The 21,815-nt window shown below is 58.9% G+C and overlaps 1 protein-coding gene across 1 annotated transcript in view; it reads right to left on the bottom strand.

Annotated features, from left to right (window-relative positions):
* Positions 1-663: 663 nt before the first annotated feature.
* Positions 664-21,815, bottom strand: part of MROH1 (maestro heat like repeat family member 1) — a 110,735-nt gene continuing 89,583 nt past the window's right edge. The window contains exons 36-43 of the mRNA XM_065397867.1: positions 21,221-21,335; positions 17,661-17,807; positions 14,911-15,099; positions 12,122-12,277; positions 10,651-10,785; positions 9,154-9,256; positions 6,638-6,703; positions 664-1,649 (exon numbers count right to left, since the gene is read on the bottom strand). Coding sequence (XP_065253939.1) covers positions 1,564-1,649; positions 6,638-6,703; positions 9,154-9,256; positions 10,651-10,785; positions 12,122-12,277; positions 14,911-15,099; positions 17,661-17,807; positions 21,221-21,335 — 997 coding nt within the window. The 3' untranslated portion in view covers positions 664-1,563. The remainder of the gene's footprint in view (positions 1,650-6,637; positions 6,704-9,153; positions 9,257-10,650; positions 10,786-12,121; positions 12,278-14,910; positions 15,100-17,660; positions 17,808-21,220; positions 21,336-21,815) is intronic.

Genomic DNA, 21,815 nt, shown 5'->3' with positions numbered 1-21,815 from the left:
GCCCTTCCAGCATGACTGTGAGCCACTGATAGCTACTCTCTGGGAACGATTTTCCAACTAGTTATGCACCCACCTTAGAGCAGCTCCATCTAGGTTGTATTTCCCTAGTTTGTTTATGAGAAGGTCATTTGAAACAGTAACAAAAGCCTTACTAAAGTCAAGATACACCACATCTACCGCTTCCCCCTATCCACAAGGCTAGCTGATCATTCGTTTAGCCCCTGGAACGTATGGAGCAGTTTCAATGTTCCCCTCCAACAGGCACCACTTGGTGTTAGTCGCCCTTGAGCAGGTGGTTGGCCTGTGTCAGGCCAGGTTGGAGCCCCCTGCTGTGGGGTGAGGAAGAGGCAGGATCTGCCCGGGGGCCCGCCCTCCACCCCAGCTCCCCGTACAGCTCAGCCCTGGCCTGTGGTGCTGAAGCAGGGAGCAAGCACAGCTGTTGGTGCAGGCAAGGGCCTGGGGCACCTGCCTTTCACACACCAGCCTGCAGCCCCTTTTTCCACCAAGGGAGTAATGTGATGGGGGAGCAAATTGCTGCCATGAGATCTCCAAGGCCAGCGTTCCCCCCCGGGAGGCCAGGCTCCAAGTCCCCCCAACACGCCCTTAGCAGCACCCAGACAAGGCAGGCCCCACCTGGCAATGAGACTCCAGCGCCAGCCCCTCTACCAGAAGCAAACAGCTTTATTAAAAAATACGTACAGTCTGGTTTCTATACACGTTCCGTGTGCAGGGGACAGCTCCACTCAGCCAGCAGAGAACTCAGCGCGCACTGCTGCCCTCGGACACAGCTGCAGGCGGGGGCCCTTCTGTGCCGGGGGGGCCCAGGGAGAAGCACCGGGCAGTGCCAAGGACTCTGGGGGCAGCTCGCTGGCTCACTCGTGGAACAACAGTGGAAGGAAGGTGCACGTGCAGTGATGGCCGAGGTTCCTCACCCTCCTAGGACATCCGGGGGAGGGGAGGTCCTCAGAGGCCATCCAGGGACCCCACCAGGGCAGGGTGCCCCATCTAACCCCAGGCTGTGCAGCACCCAGGCCGGTGCGAACCAGAGTCTGACTGTAACAGTCACATGTCCCAGTGACTGCATGGGAGCAATCGGTGTGAGACGACCAGCCTAGAACATGCAATGACACCAGGGGCCTCAGCGGGGCTGCTGCCTGCCCCTCTCGTGCCAGGGCAGCGACCCAGGCAAGCCAGAGGGGCTGCGCTCAGCGGGGGTGACCCCGGAACAGTTCCGTGTCCTATTGCCCAGTTCCTTAGCTCGGGGAGTGCCCGTGGTGAGTGCACATCGCGGGAAAGGCTGTCGGAGAGCCGGGGACAGTGACGGTTGAACCAGCAGCCACAGCGGAGCCTCCCGTGGCCGCCGGGAAGGGCGGAGTCCTCCACGCTGCATAGGGGAGAAGCCGCACGAGGCCCCTGCTCCAGGCAGGGAAGTGAGGCGCAGGCATGGCGCTGCGCAAGGCACCGGTTCCGGGCACTGGAAGACGTGGCATCTCCAGGGGGAGGAACATCCATCGACCTGACCGCGGTCACGGAGCCCGGGCGCCCGCAGGTCCCATCTGCCGCTCACACAACCCGGACCAGGCGGCCCAGAGTCTCAGCCACCTTCATGCGGACGACGGGAGCCGGGTCCTTCAGCAGCACGTTGAGAGCTGGAACGAGAGCGCGTGACTAGCAGCCGCGAGCCCGGGAAACCAGCCTCATTCCAACGGAGCTGGCACAGTCCCGCCCCAGCCGTGCCCCGCACTCCGCTCCAGGCCCAGCCCCTCCCTGCACTGGAGGTCAGGGCACGGCCCCAGGCATCAAGCCTGACCAGCCGGGGGCAGCACCTCCCAACCTCCACCTCTGCTCCCCAAAGCAGAGCCATGTCCCCTCCCCCAGAGCCCCGGGCACAATCGACCCTTTGGCCTCTCCCCTTCCACCCCACGGGGCAGTGCTCCTCCCCAGCAGGAGCTGTCTCGGCCCCTCAGCCCTGCACAGCCCCTGGCGAAGCCTCCTCCGGAGCACAACATCCATTACCCAAAACGAGCAGCGGGACCAGCCTTGGCACCGGCTCCTCCTAGAGCGTCCACACAGGCCACCCCCACAGCCTGAGGGGGAGCCAGGCAGGGCAGTAGGACACCCCCCCCCCCCATGCACTGATCTGGCTGGCCCCATCATGGCAGTCGGAGCCCCTCACGTTTCCCCTCAGCCCCAGGAGGTAGGGCAGAGCTCACCCCTTACAGAGGGGGAAATGAAGCCCAGAGGCTGCGTGACTGGCCCAGGGTCACACAGGGCAGCTGTGGCAAAGCAGGGCTCGCCAGGGAGACGCGTGAGCCCCATGTGAAGCTGTGCCCACCCCCCGCGCGCTCTGCCTGTTTCCCAGGACCCACCCTGAGCTGGGCGGGGCAGGGGGTGCGCAGCACCAGACTGCAGCAGTGCCCGAGCTGTGCTAAGGGGCACACCCACAAGCAGCCTGGCCGGGGGCACTGCTCACTTCATGCCCCGCCCCAGCACTAAGGGGGGTGGTTGGACCCTCGAGGAGAACCCAGCGACATCGTCTCACTGCAGACTCCACGCTGGGCCGTGCCCAGCCCAGCCCAGCGCGTGGGTCGGACTCCTGGGCACTAGCCATCCAGACCCAGCAGTCGGCCCGAGCAGGCCCCCGGCCGCTGGGCGAGCGCTGAGCAGACTCTGTTCCACGCGCTCCCGGAAGGGAGCGGGCAGATCAGGCCCTGGCCTGCTCTGGGTTACGATTTCCCCAGCGAGCAGCAGGAAGCCTTGCGCTGCAGCACTTGCCTGAAGCCGTGAGCGAGTCTCTGGCCTAGTGACGCTGAGGCGTTCTGCTCGCCAGCGTCCCCTCGCCGGACTCTCCCCTGCTAGCGCCGATGGGCCCCCATGCTGGGCCACACACAGCCGGCCAGAGCAGGCAGGAGCCGGGTGGGAAGAACTACGGGGTGCCCATGGACAGGGGCGACGTGACCCCACCAGTGTTCGCAGCACCTCGCCCTCGGAGCCGCGCCCAGGCCCAGCCAGGTAGTTTTTCCTCGCAGTGAAGCTCTAACAACGTTTTTCCAGTAGCTTGTTTACAAAGCCGGGCGCCCCCCGTCCCTCCAGATCCCCTCTGCCATTAGCATGGATGAAGGTCCCTGATTTATGTGCCGACTCGCTTCCTGTTCCAGCCGCCCTGGTGATTAGCCTGGGCTAGCGCGGGGGTGCCCCCGGGGGCTGGGCTGTAAATCAGAGCCCGGAGCTGTCCCTGGACCCCAGTCAGCTAATCCACTCAATACGGGAAGCTCGAGCAACCTGATCCAAGGCTGCTAACTCCAGCGATTACTCACAGACACACGTCTTCTCTTTCACTTGTTTCAAACAGACAGGCCCCTCTCTGCTGGAAGGGCTCCGGGAGCCAACGGAAAGAGAGTTTTTCCTTTTTTAGTGTTTTTTAAGCTCTCTTGGAACAATCCAAGAGTTTCCATGCATTACGATACACTATGAGGTCACTAGTGACAGGGAAAAAATCCCTGAAATCCAGGAAAATTACTTAACTCGGCTCCAAAATGCCACCAGCTTCAATTGGACTTTTTATGAGTCCTTTCTAACGAGCTGGAGCTGGGCCTTTTAACAATGAACACGTTACAAGCAAACCCAGCACTTCCTTACGCGCCAACGCTGCAAATGCCACACGCGCTTTGAGCCGACGCCCGGGCTGCAGCCTGCGATGCCACAGACGGGAGCTGGAGTTTCAGCCTCCGGCCGCTTCGCCAGTGCTGGTGCCACGCTCGGCTCTGTGCTGGGGGCAGTCTCCTCCGGAGCCCAGCATCGGCAGCGGTTATTCACAACGCACACTGCTGTGCCCATCACAGAGTGCGCTCGGGCGTAGCAAACCCTCACTTGCTGATCCAAGCCCCTGCCCCAGCTCAGCGGAGAGGAACGGAGCCGCTGGGGGACTGAAGGTCACAACCCCGCTGCTAAGCGACTAGCACCATGTGCCCGGCCACTCCCTCGCTCGAGGCACTGGCCAAGCAAGCCCTGCAGACAGCTCGCCAGGACCCTGGCACGCACAGTGGGCTACGATTGTCAGAAGTCAAGGAAACTAGGCCGTGAAGACGAGTGGCCTTGCAGCAGGGGGCACAGCGTCACAGCCCCACTCTGGATTGGCCTGTTCACCCTCGGTTTCCATCTCCAGAGGGGGGCTGTGACCATGTGGGCCAGGAGCGGGGACCAGCCCGTGGGCCAGGAGTCGCTGCTGCAGGGTGGGCTTGTTCTCCAACCCGCCTCGCCCCCGGGCCTCACCAGCCAGCACCTGCACTGTGCTCCTGTGTACGCTGATGCAGCGCATGCTACTGGCAGGGACTTCAGTGACTAGCCCCCGAAGACACCCCCCTCTGCTGTGAGACTGACTACAAATTTCCAAGCCAAAATCAGAGCCTTACGCACTGTAGCCACCTCTGTCGGTAACATGCAAGAGGCGGCCATAGGGCGCAGGCCACAGGGCGCAGGCCACAGGGCAGGCCCAGGAGCCTCCAGGGACTTTGTCGAAGGCTCTTTGGAATCCCCCCGGGTCGTTACCCAGGACCATGCAGACAGTCCAGGAGAGGGAGGATTTTCCTTAGCACCTTTTCTGCCATCTGCCCCGCCACATGACACTCCTCTGGGGGCGTTCTAGCTACGGCCAGAGTTCCAGCCAGATCCGATCTGGGCTCTGCCCGTAGCAGCCACTCAATACGATACTCCCTGTCCCCGCTCGGATGTCCTAGGCCAGTCTGTGGCTTGGTGTCATTCGCAGCATCCCCCCCCAACAGCACCGTCTGGCCAGCCTGGCCGTAATGTGCTACACCGATGTTAGGGCTCGTCTCCACTGCAGCCCAGACGCTGCCCGGGGCCGGGGGGCTCTCCCCGGGAATCCGGCCCGAGGCAGTAGCCAGGTGGATGGAACTAGTGCTGTTCACACAGGCCCTTCGGCTGGCTCGGCTGAAATCGCTGGGGAGGACTTTTCACACGTAGCTGGGTTGAGCTAATGTCTAGTGTAGACCAGCCCTTGCTGTTTGTGAGGGTTCCCCAGACTCCGTCCTTGGTCCCCTCGCTAATCTCATCCACAACACTCAGCTCCCGTCTCTGTGACCGCGCCCAGCTCCAGCTCTCTCCGCCAGCCTCCTCCTGCCCGAACGGGCGTCTCCGCCGCCCGAGCTCTCCTCAGGGCCTCTCGTCACCAGCTCAAACAACACGGCTGAGAGCGAGCCAGCTCCCCAGTCACTATGGCCAGCTCTGCAGGCCCATACCCCTGGCAGGTCCTTACATCCACACCGCAGCCTGCCCTGCCCAGCCACTATGTCACCCCTCGATTGCTGCAAAACCCTTCCCTCTGGCCTGGACAAACGCAGCCGTCTGCCCATGCCCACTCCGAATGGTGCTGCCAAGATCCCGCTCCTAGCACAGCCCCTGGCAAAGCCTCCTCCGGAGCACAACATCCATTACCCAAAACGAGCAGCTCCTAGCCAGGTCCCCCCCCCCAGCTCCGTCACAGACAGCAGCTACTTGTCTTCATTCCCAAGGCCTTTCCCGAGCTATTCCCCACTCCCCCAGCAGCCTGTCATCTCGTTCACAGGCCAAGCGCTCACTCCAAGCCCATGGCACCAGCCTCCACTGCCAAACAACCCCCTTCATGCTTCCTCGGCTGCTGCCCCTCAGCCTTGGGAGGAGCTCCCCCTCCCCACAACGCTCCATTACGGTGACACTGACAAAACCCCGAGGAGTCAGGCCCGGGGGGGCCGAGACCAGCGCCTGCCATGCTGACCAGCCCCGGCAACGACCCGTAGGGAGCAGCTTGTCCCCAGCCCCCCCCCAGGACGAGCCCCGGGCGTCAAGGCCTGAAGCATTGGCAACAGCCCATGCAGGCCCTCGTCCAGCCAGGCTCGTGTTTAACATGAGCCTCCCGGGCCCCGAACCCGGAGAGCAGAGCCCAGCCCTGCAGCCCCAGGGCAGCGTTCCCGGGGCGAACGGAGGGAAAGGCCCATGGGAGACCAGCTAGGAGAAGGGAGCTGGGATCTGTTCTGCAGGAGGCACCAAGGTGCCTGCGGGGCCTCTCGACCGAGCGCTGGGCAAGGACCTAGCACAGCTCTCGTACACCGCGTACACGCTGGCCCTACAGACCCTCACTGGAGAGGGGAATGTTTGCTATTGTAGGCAGGCCTGGCGAGGGCAGAAATCCCCCCCTCCCCCCCGAGCAGGAGGTTTTGCTGTTGCTCAGAACAACCTTGGACTCTGAAGTCAAGGTGGGCCACTGGCCTCGACTCAAGCCAAGACCAACTGTCCCGTAGCCCAGCACCCAGCCTGGCCCTAGTGGGGAAGCCCTTGCCTAGGCCATGCCAGCACAGGGGTCTATAGCCCGGTACAAAGGAGGGAACAGAGGTGCGGCGCGATCGTGGCTTGGCAGCAGCGAGACGCAAAATGACAGCAATGAACTGGAAGGCGAAGCTGCTCCAGCCCCAGGCCTGGCTCATTAACCTCCAACTGCCCGGTGCAGTAACCTCGCTGGGGCCCGCCAAGAGACTCACTCCCAGCCCTGCCTTCCCGCACTGCAATCTCCCTCCCATTTCACCCCGCAGCTCCCGGCCCGGCCCAGCCGGAGCAGAGCGCTAAGGGATGCTCTCTTACTCACAGGAAAGGAGTTGGTCCAGGTCCACTTGCTTACTGTGCTCTTCGTCCACGTGCAGAACGAGGAAGCCTGGAGGCAGAAGAGAGTGAAGGTTACGGCTGAGTTTGCAGCGCAGGGTGCTGAGGCCTCGTTTAACCTGGCCGGGTCACATGAGAATTCGGGCGTCCCGCAGAGCAGCAGCTGCAGTACGCGAGTGCAGAGGCACCAAAGCACCCCTCCCCCAGGAGCGTTGCCGGCGTCTGCACGGTGCTGACCTGCGAGGAGCGGGGCACGGGAATTTCACAGCTCCCGAGGCCAGAAGGGACCCGAGTGATTATCCAGTCTGACCTGCCCAGCACCGGCCAGAGACCAGCCCTATCATCAGCCCTAGAGCACAGCTTAAAAAAAGAAAAAATCCAGTCTTGATTTGAGACTTGCCGGTGATGGGAACTGCACCAAGACCCTTGGTGATCGGCCCAAGGGCTAATCACATCCCTTTTTTCCAGTCTGAATTGGTCTGACTTCAAACTTCCAGCCACGGGAGCGTGACAGACCTTTGTCTGCTAGACTGAGGAGCCCGTTATCCAGTATTTGCTCCCCGTGCAGGTATTTATAGACTGATCCAACTCACCCCTTAGACGCCTCTGTTAAGCTAAGGAGACTGAGCCCCTCAAGTCTCACTCTAAGGCAGGTTTCCAGCCCTGTAATCTCTCGACTTGTCTCTGACCCCTCCCCACTTTATCAATGTCCTTGAACCATGAACCCCAGAACTGGCCCCAGGATCCCAGCAGCGCTCGCCCCAGGGCCACATACAGAGGTACAATAACCTCTCTGCTCCCCCTCGAGACTCCCCCGTTTATGCATCCAAGGATCCCATTAGCCACCACATCGCACTGAGAGCTGATGTGCAGCTGATTATCCATCTTTCAGAGTCGTTGCTTCCCAGGATAGAGCCCCCAGCCGACAGCCTTTGTCCCGACACGTTCCATTTACACGTAGCCACACTAACATGCACGTTTGCTTGCACGCAGCTTACCCAGCGACACCGTGCGCTCTAGATCAGTGACCACTCCCCCAACTTCTGTATCCTCTGCAAACTTCAGTGACAATTTTATGTTTTCTTCCAGGTCACGGATTAAAAACAAATTAAAATAAAATAAAAAATAATATTCGCTAGCCTAGGGCCAAGAATCCACCCTGTGGGACCCCACTAGAAATATGCCCGCTCAAGGACTCCTCCTCCCCAGACCTATTTGCCAGTTTTTAATCCACCTAACATGTGCCATGATGCTTATGTTGATCTAGTTTCTTCAGACTGTGGTGTGGTACCAAGTCAACACCCAACAGAAGCGCAAGAACTTGACACCCCATGACCACGGTTAGCAGCCAGACTGGTCATCGCCGCAAACAGACAGTTTGACAGGATCTAGTTTCCCTGTAAACCCAGGCTGACTGGCATTAGCTGGTCCTCCTTTAATTCTTTATCAAGTCCTGTATCAGCCACTGCATTATGCTGCCCATGATTGATGTCAAGCTGTCAGGCTTCTCATTACCTGAGTTAGCCTGATTACCCTTTTTCAATACCGGCTTTCCTCTAGTCTTGTAGGTGTTCCAAGACGTATTGAAAAAAATCAACATTAGCCAGCCAGCTCTTTTAAGACTCTTGGATGCAAGTTATCCAAATCTGCTGATTTAAAAATGTCGAACTTTAGTAGCTGCTGTTATCCTGAGATACTAGTGGACTGGAGAGAGAATCATCACAGGACATGACATCTCATCGGTTTTATTCCCCAATACAGAACAAATGTGTCTTGAACAACTCCTGCTTTGTGGCTATTCTACCATTGCCATCGAGTAATGGACCGATACCACGGGCAGCATTCTTTGTTCCGCACACACTTAAAAACTCCTTATTGTCTAACTCTGCTGGCAACAGATTTCCTCCAAAAAATAGCTGCCTTCACGCCCCCAGTGAGCTGTGTCGGTCTTTTCACCAATACAGCCTTCTTCCTCAGCCGTGGGGTTCTGTGCATCTGACGAAGGGTTCATAACCCATTTCTGAGTCTATTCTTCCTCCCTGCTGGTTTGGCTCATCATTGTTTTCATCCTTGTGAAATTGGCCCTATTGAAGCACCAGGTCAATATTTTACTGGTCTGGACTGTATCCGGCTTGATCAAGTCATGGTCATTTGCACCTGAGCTACCAGTAATTTTTAGTTCTGGGATCAGTCCCTCCGTATCTGTCAGCACAAGGTCTAATAAACAATTCCACAGGTCGGCTGCAGCACTTTCCGAGTTAGGAAATGCCCATCTAGCAGGTTTAGAAATTCCAAGGATGTTTCCATACTGGCCACATGAGACCTCCAGCAGGTGCCACTCAGACTGAAGCCCCCATAATCTCACAGCTCCCCCCCACCCCACCCCCCAAACACATTAGAGAGAGAGTTAAGCACCCAGACGCCAGTGACTTTCAAACCCCTCTGCCAGTCCCAGCCAGCAGGAGTAGTGCCGACCTGGGAACAGCGCCAAGGCAACCTTACCGATAAACATGGGCGCTGCTGCTCGAATGTCAACCCAGTTGCTCTTGAAGTAGAAGAGGTTGGTTGAAATCAAACGATTCAGCATCTCTGGGTAGTTCTGCATCTAAAGAGAAAGCCAAGGTAATGAGAATGAGCTGGGCTCCCCGAGGCACCCCGCTTCCTGCGGAAAGGGGCAGACGTGCTGGGCATCCCATCCCCAGCACAGACCCCCGCTGGGGCAAGCCCCCCCGTGGGCTGTGTCGGTTTCGTACGAACATGCCCAGGCTCCCGTGGCAAGGGACCACGGTAAGGCACAATAGGACCGGGAGGGAAGGCCGGGCGAGGAGAGAATCGGCTCTGTAGGCGGTCGGCTGCAGGAGAGCTCCCTTTGGGGAGCAGAGTGTGCTATGGGCATGGCAGCGACTGGCCAGGGGCGCTTCAGGAGCTACCCGGCTGCTCTGGGCCGCCTCCCGCAGCGTCAGAGCCGGGAGCCCCGGTCGGAAGTGGACAAGGGGGCAGCCTGCCGTGCTGACAGAAGAGGGACTGGTCTGCTCAGCGAGGTTCAGAGCGCGTAATGGTCTCTTCTGGCCTCAAGGCGTCTCCTCCGCCCTCTGGGGGATCCCTGGCCGTACGTTTCACCCCCACGGGCAGCCTGAGGCCTCGGTGAAACTAAAGCACTTCAGTGCTCAGGACACCATGCTGGCGGGTGCCACGGCAGAGAGGAGAAACCAAGAGGCCAGCAAAACGCCCAGTGCCCCAGCGGCAGGGAACTGAAGAGGCGACGTGCCCAGATGGTCCTGCAGGCGGATCCACGCCCCACGCTGCAGAGGAAGGCAAAAAACCCTGTGGTCCCTGCCAGTCTGAGCTGGGAGAAACCCCTTCCCAGCCCCCACGGAGACCCACCAGCCAGGCATAGGAGAGAGAGGGTTCTCTGCCCCAGCTCACCACCAGGGTCCCATCTCCAGCTGGGGTCTTTCCCGCCCCCTGCTGGCGCCTGGTTGAAACACTGGAGCGTGAGACGGTTCCGGTCAGATGACCAGGTCGAGGGCAGTGCAGACTGTCCGTCCCCACCCCGGCCTGCGAAGGGAGTGGGTGACGGGAGGTCCATGGGGGTCACCGAGTCCAAGGCCAGATGGACAGCATGCCGCGCTGCAGCTTGAGCCAGGCAGCCTTGACCTCTGCGCCCTTGGCCAGCACTTCTGGTCACTCCTTTGGGGCAGCAGAAAAGGGCCGACTGCCGGGACTCTCGAAAGGTCCCACCCCGTCAAGGGACAGGCCAAGCCGCTGCCAGGGGAACACTCGCTGACTTCAGCACCTTCCTGCTGTCCCAGACGGTCTCTGCTCTGGGTCCTCCAGCTCACTGGGCTGGAAATGCTGCTCTCTGGCGTTTCTGTGCCGGCTGTCGGCAACGGCCCAGAGTGGGGCGGGCTGGAGCAGGTTAGTCGTGCCCCAGCAGCGACGGCTCGCAGGGCTCTCAGCCACTCACTCCACCTACTGGGAAGCCAGAGTCTCACTCACCAGGTGCTTACAGACGTCGTTCATGAACTCTCCGTAATGCAGGCTACGGTCTTCATGCAGGTGGTTCAGGAACATGTCACAGAGTCCCTCACAGCCCATGTTGGGGCCACACATGCGCAGAGCAAATTTACAGGCCTGCAGGACAGGGCGGACGAGAAGGAGGAGACAGCAACACTGTGTCAGTCACCGGAAACGCACCAGCCGCTCGTCTCCTTTCACCCTGGCAGGACAGGACAGGACACCCCACTCCCAGGGACCAACAGCCCCCGGTTCCAGACTCCCAGCTATAGGAACGCTTAGCAGGACACGGTCCTCGCTGAGCCCGCAGGCCAGCATGGAGCTGTGATGTTATTGATACAATCTGGGACCATATAGAACATGGTTGCAACCAAGGTCCTGTAGTGGTACCAAATTTTCTATAAAGGGGGTCAAATGAGGTGTCTAAGACAAGGTTATGGTTTGCTGGTTATGATTATGCTGTCTATATGTGTGTATCAATTTTGTAGTTGAAGTTATGAATATTGGCTCTATACTGTCTATTTCAAACTTATGCTCTGCTTCTGGGTGACACCCCAGACAAGCTGGTGTTAGCTCTGCCTAGCCTGCTTGATGGCCCATTAAGGATCATCAGCTATACAACTGACCCATTGAGAGAAGGCAGATACGCCTTGTGACTCAGCAAGGAACGCAGGGACTGGCCCATGTGACTCCAGACTCCATTTTGCTGTAATTTTCCACAGTAAGGACAAAGAGGTGTTCTTACACCTGGAAAAGACTATAAAAGGCTGATGCCTCATCTCCATCTTGACTTCAATCCTGCTTCTTACCTCTGGAAGGACTTTGCTACAAACTGAAGCTCTGAACAAAGGACTGAATGACCCATCCCAGCTGGGGATGTTCCAGAGACTTGATTTGAACCTGCAGTTTATGCTATCACTGTTACAAGCCTAAACCAAGAACTTTGCCATTACTGTGTGTAATTGATTCCATTTAACCAATTCTAGCTCTCATCTCTATCTTTTTCCTTTTATGAATAAACCTTTAGATTCTAAAGGATTGGGAACAGCGTGATTTGTGGGCAAGATCTGATTTGTATATTGACCTGGGGCTGGGTCCTGTGGGATCAGGAGAACCTTTTTTCTTTTACTGGGGTATTGGTTTTCATAACCATTTGTCCCCATAACGAGTGGCACTGGTGGCGATACTGGGAAACTGGTGTGTCTAAGGGAATTGTTTGTGTGACTTATGGTTAGCCAGTGGGGTGAGACCAAAGTCTTCACTGTCTGGCTGGTTTGGTTTGCCTTAGAGGGGGATAAACTCCAGCCTTGGGCTGTAACTGCCCTGTTTGAGCAATTTGTCCTGAATTGGCACTCTCAGTTGGGTCCCGCCAGAACCAGCATCGTCACAGGAGCTGTGCAGTCAGACACCAGCCAAACGCCTGCTGCCCCCAAGCTAGCAGCAAGACACTTACTTTGATGACCTCTGGCTTTGGATCCTGGAGGTGAAGCAGCAGCGTCACCAGCCCATTCAGGATCTGCTCAAAAAAGACGTCTTCACAATTCCCAGCGCTGAACTTGGTCAGGTTCCCGAACAGAACGATGGAAGATGCGCGCAGTTCGTGGTTTTCCTGCAGGCAAAGGGCACACAAGGAGAGCGTCGCTGTGATGGAGACGCACAAAAGGATCACAGCAGGCGCCGTCTCAGCCCCACTCCAGCCGCTGACTCCTGGGGACGCCCCGGCATGGGTGAGCACAGGAATTGTTCCTTCCCACCCAGCCCCCAACCCGCTGGCTGTCTCCAGTTCTGAGCAAACAGACGCAGCAGATGAAGCACCAGGTTCTGCAGATGCTGGAGCTTTCAGACTATCCACTGGCTTCTCGTGGATTGTGGTGAAAGAGCAGAGAGCAGGGACAAGGTTTCAACCTCCCCTGCCTCAGTTTCCTCCTCTGTACAATGGGGCTAACAGCCTTCCTAGGGCAGAGATCAGCTGGCTGGCTGGACCATGCTGGGAGTCCCCTGGATGGACGTTACTCTAGCACAGAGGAAGTCCCCACAATCACCTAGCCCTGCCATAGACTCAGCTGCTACGTCTCCTACAGTACGTCACTCGCTCCTGCTCTGCCATTTGGGTGGGTCTTTCCTTCCTGCCCACGGGCCCATTAACCCCGGCACCCTGGCAGTGGCGGTTACCTCTCGCCCACCCCGGCTCCCTGGTATCTCTTTAGACAGGTGTGCTAGCACACAAGTCACTAGGGATTTGCAGTAATGCCCACTAGGCACCAGGCTTCTCACGCACCAAGGACCCTGCTCCCAGCCTGCAGGCAGAGGCAGGGGAAGGACCAAGGGAACAGTAGGGAAGTTGCTAAGACTCCAGCACTAGTGGGTCTGAGAGGGACTTCAGTGCGGGCAGGGCTGGGCTCGGGGAGGAGTACAAGGACCCATTGCATGGCAATCTGACGGATGGGCAGCTGAGACCGGGAGCATGGGGGGTGGACGGGGCAGGGCAAAGCTGGACACGAGGGCGAGCAGGGAGGGGCTCCAAGAGGGGCATGATCCGATTCCACCGGCGCACGCTGGAGTTCAGTAGCAGCGTGTGCTGAGAGACGATCATCCAGGCAGGGCAAAGTGAGGGTCTGAGCACCAGGGCCAGATCTCGGCGAGGCGGCGGGAGCAGAGGATTGAGCTATGGCCTGAAGCGAGGGAGGAGTTGAAGGCCTGAGTGCTGGGGAGGCGGGTGGCGTCTGTGACCGCAGCAAGCAAAGGGAGAAGGCGGGAGCTGGTTTTGGGCCCGGGGCAGTTCAGGGGGGCAAGCCATCCCCAGAGGAGGTGTCCAGGATGGAAGAGACAGGTTGGCGGCAGAGCAAGCTTTGCGAGCCATCAGCAGAGTCCCCCAGGGCCGGTGCAGAGCAGGAGAAGGGAGGATGACGTCCCGGGGCGGACGCAGAAAAGGCAGCCAGAGGCAGCGTCCGGGCAGCCCAGTGGGCACAGGCTGTTCAGGAGAGGGGTGCACAGGGCAGAGCAGAGGCCCTGAAGTGTGGCCAGGAAGAGGTCATTCGAGACCGGAGAGTCGAGCACAAGCCGGACTGGAAGCCAGAGTGGGAAGAGAGGAAATCGGTGCCTGTCAATATTTTGGAGATAGGTGAAGTGAAGGGGGGGCGGGGAGGAGATCCATGGACAGGCAGGAGCACTGCTGGGAGGCGGCTGCTTCTCGGAAGGGGAAGGAGCAGAGACCGACCCGAGGAGGCAAGGGACGGGCTCACAAGGCAGGTGCAGAGGGCACAGACTGGGAGAGATCTCAGCAGACTCAATCCTCTCTCCGAAGGAGTCAGTAAGCTCTGGTGCAGAGAGCAGGGTCATCAGTCTCACCCCTTCCCATGGGCAGGCCCTGTGCTCTCGCCACTGCCTCGTGCGCCGAGAAGCCCTCACCCCTTTCGCTAACTCGCTCCAGTTACCTGCGGCTCATCTCCACCGCTCAGCCCTTCAGTTACTCGGCTCTAGTTTTGGTCCTTCGCTGCTTTGCCGTTCCCAGGGCAGGTACATCACCGGCCCCAGAACCACTGGCCTGGCCTGCTCCCTCCTCAGAGGAACTGAAACCGTGGAGCATTGACCCGCTCCTCCAGCCTTTCTATCCTGGAGCACTAAGCACATCCTCCTAGGACGCCGAACTAGACCGACCCCCGTCCCATGGTTAACACCACTGCCCTGCTGTGAGCCAATGCCCCACGATGCTGAACCCAGCAACTCCCGGACACTGGTACCAGCATGGCCAGCCTCCCCTCCCCGACTCTTCCCTGTGGCCCGGGCGGGAGCCCACCATGGCATCTACTTTCTAGCCTAGGATGCTGCCTTCTATTTACTGGGAATGGGCGACAGGGGATGGATCACTTGAGGATTCCCTGTTCTGTTCATTCCCTCTGGGGCACCTGGCATTGGCCACTGTTGGCAGACAGGATACCGGGCTGGATGGACCTTTGCTCTGACCCAGTCTGGCCGTTATGTTGTAACTTAGCCTCAGAGGATCCCTGCTTAGCTACTAAGCAGCCCAGGTCTCTCCTGGGTAGGACAGCCTGCCAGGAGAACGCCAGCTTGTGGTCTAGACCTCTGTGCTCCTCCACACCCCCTCAGCCCTAACCTGACACCCCTGACATGCTGGAGAAGACTCTGACCCCCCACTTCAGAGCAGGCTCCTCTCATTACAGCCCCCAAGCCCTTTGCACCCTGGCTCACGCTCCCTCCCAACCAGCCCAGGTTCTGCCTTACGTTGTCAAAGAAGGGGCGGATGCGGATAGCAATATGGAGAAGCATGGAGCGGATGTCCCTCTCCTCCACGTGGTCCAGGAGTTTGGACAGGCTAGACATGGCCTCCAGAGCAACCAGGTTGTCGGGATCATCCTTGTCGTCCATGCCATTGACCATGGAAGCCAGGAGCTGGGCCCCGTGTTTCCTCACCTGCGGAAGGAAGTCGCACGTTCGAAGCCCTCCCTGCTGTGGGACACGTGCCGGGCTACGGGGGTGGGAGCTAAGCGGCACTCAGGGAGGTCATGATGTCACTGCCACGTGGAGCTTGTAGCATCATCTCTAAGCAAACGTCACTAGCACTTTCTATTGCAAACAACAACTGAAAACGGGCTTGTAACTTTGCCAGACTAAGAACTGAGAGTTGTTTCTTTTCAAGCCCGAGTTTCAGTTAAAACAGTTCTGAAAAATGGCTTAATGAGGTTGGGGGCGGGGGGGGGGAGAATTCTCCTGCCCTGCCCCCCAATGCTTTGGTACAGGGATGTGAAATTTGGCAGGGGTCACCCGGCATCACGGATGTGCCTTTTGCCATCTCCATGAAAATCTGCCCAAACTTGGCCCAGGGATAAGAAAAATCAGTTTGCACGTGCTCAGTAGAGATCTGTTCAGCTGCTAAATTCTCCAAAGAGTCTATTTGCACTGAGCATGCTCCAGCCCAGAGCTGTAGGACTTCCCTTGGAATTGCTCCTCTCACCTACCAGGGCTGCTGTGGGTCCAGATACAGGGAGACTTCAGCGCCCCCTGCTGGTGATCAGCAATGTGATTTGAACACACAGGGATGAAGGGGGAGGGACCCTGCAGGAGTACATGTGAGCACTGCTCGCTCCAGAGCCTGGGACTGAACCCAGGAACCCGAAGTCTCCCCATTTCTCTGCCGTCTGCAGATAGTTGAGAAAGCCACTGGCAAAGCGCATCATCCCCTGTAGTTACTATTCCACAGAGGATAACAGCATACTACTGCTACCAGTTACTCCATCAGTGCAGGTTGTGGAATAATCCTACGTGAGGACAGAACTAAAGCCTGTAGGATAATGCACAGGCACAAGGGAGCTGAATTACGTTTGCAGCAGCGGATGCCATCCTGACCACTCGACTTTTGCAACCTACACGCCTGCAGCGTCATTGACGTGGTATTACAAGCGTGGGGCAAAGCCTTTGGAACACCGTGGCCATCTGGCCACAAGCGCCCTGGAGGACTGGATGCCCCTCGGCAGCTGTAAATGGATCCAGGGCCCTTCACTTCTAGTTCACCACCTCCGTGCAAGCCAGGTCAGCCATGCCTTGGATCAAGCTGGGACCTGTAGCTTCCACAGGGCACCCGACCTTATAAAGAGACAGTCGCTGCAATGTGCTCCATTTTATTGGCATTAAATGCAGCCCCCGGCTCCTGGCCTGGTGCCAACACAGCCGTGTGCTGGGCAGACGGTGGGCGCGCTGCTCTCGGGCACGCAGAGCAGGTGTACGCATTTGCAGCCAGTCTCTCGGCTGGGGAGCACTTTGCTCTGCTCCCTGCAGGAGAAGGCGGAGGAGCTGGATGCTATTACAGGAGGGACTGACTACAGCTACGCCAGCAGAACGGTATTTTTAGTAGCTACTTATATTTTAGTGTCAAGTCACAGTAGGTTATTGTCTGAAGGGCGACCTGTCCATGACCTCTCCCTGGGGTTTGGCACAGGCCTGAGCGTAGGAACGGGCGCTTGCCAAGTCGCTGTACTGCCGAAGATTAGACAGCAGGTAGAGAAACCTGAAGAGTTCGTGCAGGCAGTTCAGGGTCACGTGACAGTCCGCTGGGCTCCTCGGCCTACAATGGGCTGGGATGCAAATTCCAGGGCGGCCTCTCAGACAGGAAAGGGGTTTTAAAAGAGCCATTTCCCACTGCAGGTGTATCTGGCAACGCCTCCCTCTCCCATGCTGCAGTGGCTGGGAACAGCACAACTGGCTGCATCAGAGGAGAGGTCTGTTCTCCCCCGACTCGGACAAGTCCAACCACAGGCCTCGCGAGGGCCAGACACCGTGCTAAGGTGTGGCCATCCGGATTCCCATGCTAAGCAGCCCCGGCTGTCAATGGAGGTATCCATTAGCTAACAGACTAGCGCAGGAATCACCAGGAACCAGTCGAGACCCAAGTCTGAGGGCATCTCCCTGGGGTGTGCTGGCCTTTCCTGTGCCCAGCCTCTCTCGGCTGGCGCCTGACCGAGCCCAGGGAACTCGGGTCTTCCCAGGAGGCTGCAGCCTGTGCTCCAGAATCTGGGCTCATGTTTTAAGTTAAGAAACCTTCAAAAAATGTGAGTCAAATCAATCTGTGCCTGCCTGAGTCTCTGCGAAGAGCCAGAGACAATAGTGGTGGTGGGGGAGTGTCTTAACTGCCCCATGTGTCTCCCTAGGGTGTCAGCAATCCGGCTTCAGAGCCAACGGTGCTGATCCAAACACGTCCCAGAGGGGCGGTGCTGTCCGAAGAGCTGCACCACGCTAGTTGCATGCATGGGTGGAGCTTGGGAGAGCAAGGGGACGTCCCCAATTTGGCAGTACTCCTGCCCCTCCCCCGACACCTGCACGGAGCACAGGTCAGATACCGCCCGGGGCAGCAGGCAGATGTCCCCTGGCTCTAGCTGAGAGCCTGGAGCCAAGCAGGCCAGGTCTCTCAAAGCCCTGGGCTCCTTTCCCGTCAGCACCCAGCTGCGCTGGGGAAGCAGCAATGCACCGGGCGCTCTCACCTTGTCCGGCGACCCGGAGGAGATGTTGCCCAGCCCCCGGAGAGCCAGCATGCGCACCAACGTACAGGGGTCCTTCTGCCGGCCTGTCATGTTATCCATCATGGACTCCAGCAGGATCAGGTCACTCACCACGCTGCTGTTCAGAAGCTGGAATGGACAGAGAGCCTTGGTGTGAGGCAATGCCAGTCTCCGCGGCGACCTTCCCCGGCCAGGCCACATCGGGGCAAGACACGTCCAGTGCTTAGACGTTCCTGTCCCTATGCAGTGTAAGACGGACTCCTGAGCGGCCAGAGAGCCTTGCTCTGTAACCGGTAACCCCAGAGACGCTCCCCAGCCATATACCACCTTGCACAGCTGAATTCCTCTCCAGGGAGCTCTAATCCATGCCCTGGCTGGCTGGCGGGCGTAGGAGGGTGCCCCAGGCCAGTGGCCCTGCTATAGCCCCTTAGCCCAGTGGAGAAGAGCTGCCCTCGAGCAGCACCATTGCCTCCAGCTGGCGGATCTGGGGCACACCCACACGTGAGGGGGGCAAGGGGCCAGCTAGCCTAGGGGCGACAGGAAAGGCTCCCCAGCAGAGCTGCATGGTATCACACACCTTTACTCACAGCAGGCAGCAACCCAGCCTCGGTTCTCCCCTCCCCTCTGCCCAAAGCAGCCAGCGGCTCTTCTCCCCAGAGAGAAGGCAGAGGTTACACGGACCCGCCCACAGGAGGGCAGGGAAGGGCTTTGAGCTCCTTAGACGGGCAGAGTACCACCGTCCCCCGGGGCAGCCCTAGCTCCTCCCTGGAGAAGGAAGGGTCCTGGGAGGAGACCCTGCGCAAGGGTGCCTGCAAATGCCTCTTGCTCCCTTATGCATCCCCGGGGCCGGAAACCGAAGCGAGACAAGTTCGAGCGGGATAAGGGACAAGTTGAAGTGAGGGCAATTAGCCACTGAACAACTTACGAAAGCATCTGGTGGCTCCTTGGCCATTGGGAGCCTTTAAAAAGCTGTTAGCTCAGCAAGTTCTTGTGGGCTTGAGCCAGGAAATAGTGGGCGAAAGGCCCAGGTGTGTGTGCAAAGCGTCAGGCTAGAGGACAAGGATCCCTTCTGGTTTAAAGCCAATGAATGTCTGGAGCCAGGTATTAGCAGCTACTGTCCCAGCTCTTCACCGAAGAAGAGGGGCTGGAGAGTGGAGCTGAACTGAGAGCAGACCTGAGCCAGCAGCTCTGCCCTGCACATAGCAGCCCTCGCCGGGGAGGTTAGCGAGCGGGAAGTCCCAGGAGACCTAGCTAAATGGAGATCACAGGGCTGTTCTCCTAGTGGGCTCCAGGCCCACGCCCTCCAGTTGAGAGCGATGCTGCATACACGAGAGGAACCCACTCCAAGGAGCAGCTAGACACCCCGCAATAGAGACCCTGGGGACCTCTGGGGGAGTGTGCGCCAAGAGGAAGCGCCACCCTGCTCATCAGCTCATATAAGATACAGGCCAGTGGTGGCGTCCGCCCTGTGACATGGAACTCAGGGGACGGTTCGAGTCGCATTCCAGGGCCAGAAGGGACCACTGATCAGCAGTCCAGCCTCCTGTGTAACAGGTCACGGAACTGCCCTAAAACCTTCCTAGAGCCGAGCTTTGCAAGGACTTGACAATGGCCGGTGACGGAGAATCCACCCCGGGGAAACTGGTCCAATGGTTAATTGCCCTCGCAGTTAAAAGTCTCGGCCCGGTTTCCAGTCTGAATTTGTCTGGCTTGAACTTCCAGCCACCGGACCGTGTCAGGCCTCTCTCAGCTAGATTGAAAAGCCCATTATCAAAAAAGTGTGTTCTCCACCTAGGTACTTACAGACTGTGATCCTGTCACCCCTTAACCTGCACCTTGCTCAGCTAAACAGATCGAGCTCCTGGAGTCTCTCACTGTACGGCAGGTTTTCTAACCCTTTACTCAGTCTGGGGCCTCTTCTCGGACCCCTCCCCACAACTGGACACTGTATCCCCGCAGTGCCCACTCCAGTGCCCAATACACAGGTAACAGAGAGGCAGAGCAGAGACGTTCACACACCTTTGAACCCAAGTCCCCAGGGGTTTGTATGGTGATCTATGGACCTAACCCAATCACAACTGCAGGCCAAGGAGACCCCAGGCAGCAGCCTTGCGGGGGGGGACACTGACTGCATCCCTGGCTTGAGCCGCAGCCACAGTGATGGCAGACGACTCTGCCCAGGGAGAGGGGCTGCTCTCGGCCAGCCTTGCAGAGGCCTCAGGGAAAGCGTCGGTCCCTGCACCACGATCACACCCCCAGGAGAGGCCTGGGGGGCCCTGAGGGCTCAGGGGAAGCCTTAGTTTGTGCTGCAGCTTGGGCCAGCCAGGCCACGGACTCCAGAACCTACCCCCACTCCCTGAAGCCAGCTGGGGCAATTCAGCCACTGCAGCTTTGGGACCCAGCCCCAGGTTGGTGTCCAGGTGGATTCCCCTCCCCCACTCATCGCCCGGCTGGATACCGGCCAGGCAAGCCAACTTTGGGAGGGCGGACTAGCTCCCTTGGGCTTTAGCAGCCATTTTGCTGGGTTGGATCCGTGGCGCGTTCAGTAGATCCAGGCAGAGCACTGGTCCTCGCTCACAGCCCCCTGGTACTTCTGTGACCGACTGCCCCAAACCAACCTTGTGGCTTTGAGAGGAGGCGAGGCCAGGACCACCACACAAGAGCCCCTGGGCTCTTCCAGGGTGTTTGTTCCACTGCCCCTTCGGCCTTGGGGAGGAGGTGCTACACAACCCCCTCCCCTAGCACTGCTGGGTCCGGGGGGGGGCGAGGACACCAGCCGGCCTTCGCACTTCAAGAGGGGCAGGGAAGGGAGAGAGCCGGTGGCAGATGCCCAGGCAGGTCTGGCAGCGCAGCTCTGCCACGCCCGGCTCCGCACCATGCCCCCACTGCTTGGAGGCCAGCCGACACGCCTCTCCATTGCCGCTTGGTCATCTCAGCCCCTGGCAAGGAAGGGACGGCAGCTCTCACCTCATCAGCTTTCCGAGAGGGAGAGACGCAGGCGGCGGCTTCCATCCCCGCAAGCTCCAGGGTGAGGCAAAACTGCTATTTTAAACCCTGCAAGGCCCGAGAGCCAACCGCACTCGAAAGCTGAAGCAGATTGTGGGACAGCAGCCAAGAGCAGGGCCTTCAGCCCCCCCAGCCAAGCAGAAAATAAAAACAGGGCCCTAAGCCCAGGCTGCTCAAGCCGCCGAGCATTTCAAAGGTGGTTTAGAAGCAGGGTTCCAGCTGTGCTGTCGGCAGGCAGCGCTGCTCTGGGGAGCAAAGACCACGGCAGCAGCCCAGCGTTTGCATTACAGTCTGCTGGCCTCGCAGCAGGAACGGGCCTGACTCACCTCATTCTTTACGGTGGTATGTAAGGAAGGGGAAGGTTAGGGCTTGCTGGCTCGTGGCCCCGCCGTGGTAAGAGCTGGACTCCCACGAGCACGTCTACGCCGTTCCCAGAGGGACAGGGAAGCTGAAGGGGACTGCTCAGCCGCGCCAGCCTGCTGAGAACCCCTCCCGCCAATGCCAAGGAGCCGAGGGGACGGCCCGGCCCCGCTCACCTCAGCGAAGAAGGCCGTGGTGGTGATCCTCTGGCTGTCATACACGCTGTTGAGCATCGGGAAGAGATTCTTCGCAATCAAAGGGAGCTTTGGGCCGGCGTGTTTAGCCATCGCACTGGAAGAGACACACCCCGTTACACGGCAGGGGGCATTTGCCTTCCTAACTCAGTAGCACAAGGCTCGGCTCCACTGCCGACGTAACCCCTTAGCTCTCCCGAGGCCAGCGTTAAGGGCGCCGTAGCCAGTCTGAGCCCATGGGAACAGCTGGTTCTAGTCAGTCTAAGCAGGCATCCAGGATACCTGGGCCTGAGAAATGGGAGCCACCCCTGGCAGCGGCCCAGCCGAAAGGCCTCCAAGCCCAGGCACATCCCACCTTCAGTGGCGCCGAACCCTGACACGGCAGCTCTGACGGGGAGATTACAGCCACATGTCTCCTGGCCTCCTCCAGAGCTCAGGCTGAAGTGCCAGGAGCCACCGGACAGTTTCACTTGCTTCTTCCTAAACCAGGTCAAGCTTCGGTAGGACGTTTCCCTTTGTCGTCAAAACAAAGAGTAACACCCCTCGAGCCCCACGACCATGTGTCTGAGCGCCGGGG

The sequence above is a fragment of the Emys orbicularis genome, chromosome 2 (genome assembly GCF_028017835.1).
Source record: "Emys orbicularis isolate rEmyOrb1 chromosome 2, rEmyOrb1.hap1, whole genome shotgun sequence".
In the NCBI taxonomy this organism is placed as follows: domain Eukaryota; kingdom Metazoa; phylum Chordata; order Testudines; family Emydidae; genus Emys; species Emys orbicularis.
Note: the sequence above shows the minus strand (reverse complement) of the source record. Positions and strands in the feature narration are given on the sequence as shown.